This window comes from Osmia bicornis, chromosome 12, assembly GCF_907164935.1.
Source record: "Osmia bicornis bicornis chromosome 12, iOsmBic2.1, whole genome shotgun sequence".
Lineage (NCBI taxonomy): Eukaryota > Metazoa > Arthropoda > Insecta > Hymenoptera > Megachilidae > Osmia > Osmia bicornis.
Genome location: NC_060227.1, coordinates 23,473 through 34,195, shown reverse-complemented (window position 1 = coordinate 34,195; position 10,723 = coordinate 23,473). Strand labels below are relative to the sequence as shown.

At 34.5% G+C, this 10,723-nt stretch overlaps 1 protein-coding gene across 2 annotated transcripts; it reads left to right on the top strand.

The window, feature by feature from the left end:
* The first annotated feature begins 5,425 nt into the window (after positions 1-5,425).
* On the top strand, positions 5,426-10,542 carry LOC114877602 (nose resistant to fluoxetine protein 6-like). Of its 2 annotated transcripts, XM_029190387.2 has the most exons (15): positions 5,426-5,846; positions 5,983-6,295; positions 6,723-6,967; positions 7,134-7,327; positions 7,437-7,558; positions 7,828-8,070; positions 8,149-8,359; positions 8,446-8,611; positions 8,687-8,766; positions 8,833-8,928; positions 8,998-9,127; positions 9,218-9,392; positions 9,467-9,609; positions 9,688-9,820; positions 9,962-10,542. In XM_029190387.2, the coding sequence occupies exons 2-14, from the start codon at positions 6,088-6,090 to the stop codon at positions 9,811-9,813; spliced, it is 2,139 nt and encodes a 712-aa protein (XP_029046220.1). In that variant the 5' UTR covers positions 5,426-5,846; positions 5,983-6,087; the 3' UTR covers positions 9,814-9,820; positions 9,962-10,542. The 2 variants fall into 2 exon arrangements, with proteins under 2 accessions (XP_029046220.1, XP_029046219.1); XM_029190386.2 differs by having other exon boundaries at positions 5,426-6,295.
* Positions 10,543-10,723: the final 181 nt, after the last annotated feature.

Sequence of the window (10,723 nt, the reverse complement as noted above, 5' to 3'; positions counted from 1 at the left end):
TTTGTGTTATTTTTTTCCTTTCTGATTCTGATTCTGATTCTGATTCTGATTCTGATTCTGATTCTGATTCTGATTCTGATCCCTACGTTTGTGAAATGGATGCGAAGGAATACTATCATGTGCTGATAATAACACTTCTAAAAATCAGAAAACTCTGCTGTACGTTTTTTCAAATTACAATAATCCGTATTAAATATAAACTAGGCTTTTCATATAAATTGATAAATTAACATGATTTACTTCAAGTTGATTTTCATCTTGTAGGATAGGTAGAAAGTTAATTGTTCTCCATATTGGAAGAGTGTTGGTGGTATACGTGTATGATCCTGCTAGACACGAAAAGAAAAGGTCTTGTTTATATTTGATGCACCTCTTAGTACATTTTTCTTCGTGTCACGAAATTATAAAATAAGTTATTCGGCACAACGCATCGAGAGAATGAATTGGGCCTTACTCACAACTAAGGTTTTTTAAGTGTCCACCTCCGATTGTTTTGATCTTTGGATATGTTTTAACGGAACCGAAAGGAATAAGATATACGTGTTTTTTTATTTTGGACCGTTTTCATATTTACGGGGTGAAACGACCCCCTAAATTTTCAGCTACAATAGGCTATCTCGAAAATGATCATAGATAGAGCTGGCCATAAATTTTGTAAAAAATAATTTGTTTATAACATTATTTTAAAAGTAATCACAATTTAAATATGTAATAACAAAAAAGAACATAGATTTTTTTCTGAATTCATTGGTGTATTATACATATACTATGTTTGCATGTTTTAATATTATAGGTACATGTATACATACGAGACCGGGTCGCGGTCATACCAGATATGGATGCACGGTTAATATCCATTACGACATTACGATATCTAGCGTTTACCATGTATACCATTACCATTAGTAAAGTTATTTATAGCTTAGAATATTAATAAAGGTTACTTTAGTAATTACGTATTAATATGCGATAAAGATGATAAGGAATATAATAAATATCAATTAATTCCCGGTATTAGTAACATGATTTGTGCAATTATATATTTCAACTGTATGTTAGGTATGTGTATGTGGTATAAATTTATAATCTGCATTTAGAATCTTTTATAAGATGCATGCAGTTTACAAAATGATTCACTTAATATTCATATTTGTCGCAAAAGTGATATTTATGAAAAAAATGTTTGAAACAAAATGCTTTCTTACACGTTCATCGGATTGATAATAATTTTTTAATCACTGTTTTACAAAATCAAAGCTGTGATTAACCAACTGTCGAGGTATTGTATTATAAATTATTAATATAGCAAAGCTTCGCAAAATATAACGCATGAGTTGATAAACTGCTATTGTTAAGCGTACAAAAATATCAAGTGACTCGTGCGTGTATGAGTGGCAGAATTTTTCACTTTTAAGAAAGTGCAAAATGAATGATTAATTGACTACAGAAAACTTTAATTGTAAGTCATATGATATGACTCATGCTTGACTGACAGAACTTCCTTGGTCATCTGATACATATTGTAGATTCTAGTGTGATAAAAACAATATTAACCTAATTTAGTGCAAAGCATATGTATGATATTATAATATGCAAAAACATAGTACATATATACCATAATATACCTATGGATTGAGAAAAAAATTTATGTTCTTTTTTGTTATTACATATTTAAATTGTGATTACTTTTAAAATAATGTTATAAAGAAATTATTTTCTACAAAATTTATGGCCAGCCCAAAAATGTAGGGGCTCATCCCCTTTTCACCCCGAAAATATGAAAACGGGTGAAAATAAAAAGACACGTATAACTTATTTATGTTTCGGTCATTAAAAACATATCGAAAAATGAAAACAATCAGAGGCAGATACCTAAAAAATAAAAAACCTTCCTCGTCAGTTTCGTGAACGTTGTTCAAGGTGAGGTGTGTGGGTGTGTATATGTATATGTATCTATGTATGTAAATAGCAAGAGACCAGAGATCAGACACTAAAATCTTTAGGAGGACTTGGACGGTAACGTTTAACTTGGAGGGTTTACATTTAATAAGAAGAACGAAAACAGTTGATCTGAAATAAAAGATTGATTCGTTTCACGAAGGTAATGTATCGAACGGTGTTGTATCGAGGAAGAAGTTGATTGAAAAATATCCATGAACCAGGAAGAAAAAATGATTCGCTTTCTCTGCTTGAAACGGATTCACGCTGACTTAACATACGTTTATACCTCCACCTGTGTACCTCTACATACCGTAGATACTTGGGTAGTTATGCGATATTACGCGAAACGCTTTCACAACGCGAAAAATTCGCTTATGTGTTGTTACGTCTGATCGTGAATGGAAACGAACGATAATCCTGCCCTCGAACGTAATAGAACGTACATACGTGTATATGTAGTATAGTAACGTGGGGCTTCACGAGAAAACGGGTTGTTACTCTCATGAAAGTCTACATATTGCGGTTGTAACAATTTCCTTTATCTTCCTTTTTGCTTTGCTTCAATATAAATACTTTCCTAGATGTGTTCATTTTTAAATCTTTTTCTCATCTTTGGATACTCATCAATCATTTATAACATGTTGATGCGTTTATCTTACCAAGTCTTCGCGATTGCGAAAAATCCATATATTCCAATAATTCGATTGAAAATTAATCATAGTAATAACTGATCTTCATGAATACTTCAGTTGGGCGACTATACAGTCGCAACTATAATTTGCTATATATAATAATATAGTAATTATTTATTACTGAAACTGATAATTACATGATGAAACAATTCGATACCTGTATTGATGACTCGATGACACGTGGAAACGTATTGTATATTATCGTCTTTGATCTTGCAATGATTTTCCTGTCTGATTCTACAATACTAACGTAAACGTGTGTAAAAGTTCTGAAAATTTGCATATTTTTTATCCGTCACCCTGTCTACTTGACACTTTGTCACAATTACCAACACGAATTGTATACTAATTAATTAGATACAAGATATCATTCGGTAAAAAAGCTTTACGCAATTCGCTTGTTGTTTACGTTTCCTCGAAAATCATTGTGCACTGCAGGTGTAGTTTTTGTAAACATATTTCTACAATGACTAAACAGCGACCAAACTTTTTTCTTCTTCTTCTTCTTCTTCTTCTTCTTCTTCTTCTTGTTTTGTTTCAAAGAAAAAGGAATATACACAAATATGTATATGTATTACGTTTTACTACAGACTAGAGATTAGAGACTAACTGTAAAATTTAACAAAAGCACATCGAATAATTAAATACATAAGTACACTGGAGATAAAGAAAAGATGGCAGCAAGTTGGCACACCTTGCTTTCTTGGAGTTTATTATATTGCATTACATTTCTGACTAGCGCATTCTATTTATTGATTATATCGAAATGCTACATATACAGATACGTTGCATTAATTATCAGAATGAAATTAGATGCGCTAATACTTTTTTTATTCACTGTATATTCCAGAGGCCGACGGAGGTAGTTGTAGAAAAAAATGTGGTACTCCTATAACCGCTACACGATCGAACCAACTATTTATAAAACTATTTTGTTTATTGCGAATCGTTAAAATTCGCAAATGTGCGGCACACTCCACAGGTGTCAAGAAAAAAGTGAAGAAAAAGAGGGAGGGGGATGTAAAAAAAGAATTCATATCCGGCTCGTTTCGCTTCTACCAAAAGTTACAGGTAGTAAAAGAAAACTAATCAGTGCTAAGTTTTCATATATTCGTTTCAAGTATGCTCAGGATATGGATATGAATATGATCAGGTGTATGCATACAGTGTTACCATATAGAAAAAGTGAATCTAGGATCATTCGCAACGACTTATTACAAGAGTTATTTTTTCCTACAATTTTTCCATTTCTTGTATTCCCCACTAAAAGAATCGAAAACCGAATCGAAATGTTAGAAATAAGGTATAAAGTTTGAACCCTGTTTCTCATTTGCCTAAAAAGGTCACAACGATCTTACATACCTAATGATCTAAGATCGTTCGTCCGTGTATGTACCCTGTTGACAATATACCCTGTAGCACAGTACTTATTGTATAGAAACATGCAAAATCACTGTGGGAATTATATAAATTTGACGACACAAATCGGGTTTATCGAGTATATCGGGTATAAAAACAGCGTACCATTAACGTCAATGATAATGATGAGTTACGAAGAAACCTTTGCCTGTCGCAAGGACACCATCGATCGTTTTTCATTCCTCGCGATAATTTTCACCTGTTCTACTATATTTAATCCTTCGTTGAAATTATTCACATTCGACTGGCATCGGAACTGGAATGAAGAATAACGAGGGGTTAAGCTGATATGCTGATTATTGTGACATCACAAAAGTCATCGTGTAAGTAGTCATCTTGTCGTTCTCATCAGGTACGTTCTTGTAAAAGGGAAATATACTGGCGCCCAGTGGTGCCTTGGCGACAATAAACTCTACTCTCACTTAGTAAAGTTGAAACGAAAATATTGTTTCTGAAATTGGAAGGAAGTCGTTTGATTATCGAGTTCGTTTCCTTTAGCAATTAGACAAGAAACGTGGAAGAGAATATCAACTGTACAGGATCGTGAAGGCGCGCTAGAAGGTTCGTCAGAGTAGCTGGTCAGTTTTTAAAAGCATGACTAATTTCAACATCCAGGCCCAAGAAATGTAAATCGCGAGAGAGCCGGTCCGCAAGGAGGAGACAAGCTTTTTCTAACAAAGCAATTCGACCATTATAAAAACTTGATCTTGGACGAAGAAATTTGGACAAACAAGCGGCGATCACTCGTTTATTATCGTCGATATTATATCGAAATATTATACGTTGGCGAAATTCGATTACCTAATCGCACTAATAAAATAAGAATGTTAATTGGACGCGAACGTAAAGTTGCCTCGAAAGACTCTATTAAATAGAGGTGAAAGTTTTTCAAGAAAACGAAGAATGTCAAAGACAAATAGGTAAGTTAAGCTTCTTTTTTTTGCAGAAATGATCGATAATAATGTACCTTCACTGTATACTATTGTATTAGACTTTAGATATATTATATTAATCCGCCTGCTCCAAAAGTGCTGAGGATGCTGAGGATGCTGAGGACGCTGAGGATGCTGAGGACGCTGAGGATGCTCAGGAAGAGTGAAAAGAAGAACGGTTACATATTTTGTAATCGTTTACTTCCACAACACTTGAGACGACACGACACGTGGCGTTAGAAAACCAGTCAAATTTTAGACCTTGACTCCTACTCGTCTAAAGGTTTATCGGTCGTATCTCGTGACATGGTCATTCCAAGTTTTCAACTTTTGTTCTAGGTACTTTAAGATGCACCAGGGAAGAAAAAAGAGAGAATGAACGTTACTCAACGCGATGTCCTTTTATTCTATGGTATATTGTTGAAGCAATCAAAAAGATTTATAGAATTTCATATACTATTGCAACTGTTTTCTTCAACTCTTTTGACACAAACGAAAAGACACAATGTACTAGTTGTTCTGGATTAAAATGATTAAATTAATTAATAAGTTGAAAATTTTCAGCAATTCTCACAGAAAGCAGATGGTAGCAAAAGGGTTAATACAGTTCTTGTCAGCTTCTTGTAAAGCTTCTTGAAATAATAGTCGATCGCAGAACCGTAGGAATAATAATCGTGTTGGAGCGCGCGTACGTGGTGGGGTGTCGCGGTGTCATTTGAAAGATAACAACGATGATGACGCAGGCCACGAGGACGACGCGACGGGGCTTGCTTTCCATTTGGATTCTGTGATTACTTTTCCTGCACGGCAGTCCTTTCCCGGTCGTCGTCGTCGTCGTCGTCGTCGTCGTCGTATCTCTTCGGTGCGGTGCTGATGCAAATAAATTTTCTGTTCCTTCATCGATACAACGTTTATCACACCGAGATCGGGCCACATATCTTCTCCTTTTTTTACCACTCTCTCCTTCAACCCTATCAGCATTTACTTTTCACTTTCAGTTAGGAGCTAAAACAAACGTATTTATAAATAAACGGTTGTGATACCAAAATCATCAGTAGTGAATCAAAATAGTTAGTTAACCGAGAAATTATTAATTAAACACGATGAAATACACGTTGACGAGGATCATACTGTTGGCGTGTATATGCGCATCGATCCATGGGAACGTACGAGATCCAGAGACGTTGAGGGAAGCGTTACCAGGCTATGCGATCACCGCCAACATCGATCAATTGAATTCAACCAGATGTCGAACGGAAGTAAAGGAATTTCGTGACTCGGTGGATCGTGGCGTACTGTGGAGTCTGAGAAGTTAGTACAGAACGTAAATGGTTTCGTAATCCCTTCCTGTTTCCCGGTTCTCGTTGGCGTCGAATCGGATTAATTCGTTCTTCGCGTCCTGTCGGTTTAGTACAAAACCTTGTGCAACACGAATTCTACGAACGTACTTACATATCGCGTTGATATTACGCGAGCAGAGACCATATATATTGTGTCCTGATTGCGTGGAGATTTTTCGTCGTGCCACCCCAGGCCATCGACTTTCTTTGCGTTACACAAGAAACTAGTTTCTTTGGTGCGCGGAAAAGCGGCTATGGTCGTAATAATACTGGCCGAGATTGATTCCTTTTTTTTTGTTTTTTCTTTTTTTTTTCTCTCAATCAGCTGTGCGCGCTCCGGCGAGTTTCACCTCTCTCTATGCACGATTATCAAATCGCATCCATTCTGTTTGTTCAAGTGTTAGACGCTAGCGGAGAGCCAACCTCTGGTTTCGTCTCGGGGAACAATTATTGGATGGGAAGTAGACAGCAGTGCGAGTTCCTTAGCCAGAAACGACCGTTGCCCTTGTCAGAGAAGAGGATTCGGAACAATTCCATTTATCGTAACCCCGTTGAAGAGTTTCCACCGTTTCAGCTCAACTTCTTTAGCGCTCATCTCAGTCAAAATGGCACTGTGCAGTATCACATCTCGGTACCCATGGAAGTAAGCACGTGGATGTTGAATTTCTTTTCTACATAACATTTATGTGTTTTTTCTTGCTTTTTTAGAAACGACCAAGGGAAAATGAAGAATTTAGAAAATTAGATCTTTTCTTTTTTTTTTTTTGTAACATGTATCATATTCAAATATTTAACACCTTTTTTTTTAGGAGGTGATAGTGTTGGGACTTTGCCTACCAGCGTCTTGTAGCGAACACGAAGTGGCTACAATGCTGACCAAGGTGTTCGACGATAGACTTCTTTTAATTGGACAACTCTATTCGACAGACTTTAAGTTGATCAGAGTGTCGAATCTGAAAAATGACTATAAATGGCTTCTCAGTGGAAAGATAATTACAATCTTGTACGTAAACCGTAAACGAGTAATATTCTATAATCTATGTATAATATAATTAATGAAATTATTCAATTTTTATCAATTACTGATGGGATGGTCAATTTTCTGCTCGCAGCTTTATTTTGACTGCATTATTTGGTATAGTGATAATCGGCACGTTATACGATAGCCTTGTATACCAGAAATGTTTACGGAAGAAGAAAGAATCTGTTGCTTACGAGAACAACAATACCTCTGGTAAAGCTTCAAATAATTCACATTTTTATCATTCACTTATTTTACGTGTATAATCGATTCATCTTATCTCGAATTAATGCTTTCATAATACTATTTTACTTTGGAAAATGAAAGAAATTACATAATTTCTAATTTATTATAGTTAGATTAGTTTATAAAAATTCTTCTACTCCTTGGAATTTCAAAATTTTCACCATCAGAAATTACCTAATAGTGAGATAATTAGGAATAGCGAAACCAGACAATAATAAAATAAATTTGAAAAACAGAATTGAAAAACGATATGGAAGAGAAACGGGAACACGATCAGGAGGATGATATACCGTCCGAAATAAAACCAGACAATCGGATCGTGCAAATCCTTATAAGTTTCTCAGCCTATTCGAACATTAAACAGATATTTAGAATAGATAATGGTGTAGAAGATATAGCAGTATTTCATGGATTCAAGTTTTTTGGAATGATATGGATTATTATGGCGCATACGATTTTTTATACGTTGCATATTATAGGTGAGAGAAATGAGTGGTTGAGCAAAATAAATTATTTCCCCTTCAATTTTCTAAACGTTTCATGTTTACACTTAAAAGGTAACAAAGCGGAAGGCTATATGATGAGCATTAATGTGGAGAATCAAATCTTGTCAAACGCCACTTTATCTGTCGATACCTTTCTTTTCATTAGCGGTTTTTTACTGACATTCGCCTATCTAAGGATGCAAGTAAAAAAAGAGAAAAAAGTCGTATCGTTGCGCAGAAATGCGACGAATTTTATCAGCGCAATCGTGAAAAGATACATCAGGTATGTCTTGTGAAATTTTAAATCCTTTCAAGTATGTATCATTATACTTAATTTATATGAAATTTATATGAAATCAAATTGAAAAGGCTTACACCTGCATATCTGACTACGATATTGCTTGCGATTGTTAACTTCTCCTGGCACGAACAGTTTACGTTGTGGTACTTGAACGAGCCGATGCCCCAACTATGCTCGAAATACTGGTGGAGAAATATACTCTACATTAATAATTTCTTCGAATGGGAAGATTTAGTATGTGTAATTTTACTGACATACATATATGTATTATCATAGAGAAACAACTAAAAGAAACAACAATTGTTTCAGTGCCTCTCCTGGAGTTGGTACCTCTCCAATGATATGCAATTTTATATCTATGGCATTTTTGTATTGATATTATCGACTAGGTAAGGCGATCTACAATCTTTTCCTTTCTGTTCATTTCATTTATTTATGTATCCTATTTTTCACAGTTACTACTATGCTGCTCTCGGTATAAGCCTGGCTACGTTACTTTTCTCCACGTTCATGCGCGCATATGTAACATACGCTACTGGATACATTCCTACGTGAGTATCAGAAATATTTATTATCCATCATTAATTATGAAATATCTTAAAACGCGGTACATTTCGTAGGCTGGACGCACAACTTGACACGATGACTTACATGTATATACGACCATGGATGAGAATTCAACCGTACATAGTTGGGATGGGCACGGCTCTGCTTCTTAGAAAATTCAACTATCAATTGAATCTATCCAAAGTAATTAATTCTTTTCATTTGTTAACGCCGTTACTGCGTCAGAAAAAAAAGAAGAAAAAAAAAATCTATATTTTTTAATCTGTATTTCAGAAAGCATTAGCTGCCTGCTGGTGCTTCAGTATTTCGTGTAACTGCACGATTCTGTTTACCGTCGTGGATGGAAACATCTCGCTTGGTTTATCAATGCTTTATCAGATGTTTAGCAGACTAGGTTGGAGCGTTGGAATAGGGTGGCTCGTGATCGCCTGTGTAACGAACAATGCCGGTAAAACGATTCTTTTCATATCCGTTACAGCTTTCTTTATGAAAATAAATACGCTTTTCTGTTTCTACTTACAGGTATCGTAGGTAAATTTTTGTCGTTAAGGTATTGGATTCCCTTCAGTAGAGTAACGTACTGCGCTTATCTAATAAATCCATTTTTAATACTGTCGATTAGTATGTTTAGCAATTATTCATACAACATTGATTTCTTAACCACTGTAAGTTTCTAATGGTATTCGGATCTCATAGATAGTCACGTCGTTGCCTGTAAAAATAATCACTTGGTTTTATTTCAGGGTGTTATAGCCCTCGGAATATCGATAATAACTTTCGTTTGTGCTTTCGCATTGTCGATAATGGCTGAAGTACCGGCGATATTATTTTTACGATCAATCAGTACTTCCAGCAGGAGAATTAAATGAATTTAATGTATACATATAAACGTTAATTATTTTTTTATTTTTCTATTTTTTTTTCTTTTTTTTCTTTTTTTTCTTTTTTTTCTTTTTTTTATTATCGAACACGAGAAACTGATTTGTAATAATTAACGTGATTAATTTTTTGTTTTAGGATTGCACATTTTTGTATAACTTAATACGTAAAAAGAGAAACAACCTTGTGAAGATATTTTTTTTTTTTTTTTAACAATGCAACTAGCGTTTTGTACATAGCGATGTAAATTTAATTGTAAATGGCATGTTAATCCGAAAGAAAAAATAGAAATTCACATATAAATAACTACAGATTATTAAAAGATGGGAAAGAATCGTTATCCGCGTGCAATGAATAAACCTGGAAGTATGTATAATGCACATATTCTAGGTGATGGTTCCTTTAAAACTAGAAATTAATTAATTAATTGATAAGAATTATTAAAGAATTTGTTGAAATCACAAACGCAATACCGTTGCATATTGCGTATTGCGTATTGCGTATTGGATTCCACTTATTTTGTCCAATACGAATTTTTTCTTTGAAAATTAAGATATAAATTAAATTAAATTAATTTAAGATTAAAATCTGATATAAAGATCAGAAGAAAAGTTGTTAAATTTTTTCCCATATTCTGTAAAGGTAATGATTCTGTAAATAATGATAGGATGCGTCCGTCCAGTGCGACCCCGATATCTAACCTGTTAAATGAAAATGTGCCAAATCTACAAAAATACACGTGTTTAAAAGTAAAATAATAATTCGTTATCATTGATCCTGTTAGTGTAGATATCCCTGTAGATAGTGTAGATTTCAGGTGTAAAATTTTATTACAGTATTAGGTACCTATAATTCATTCGTAGCCTTTGCCCCATCGCGCCATCGCGCCAGTAGTAATTT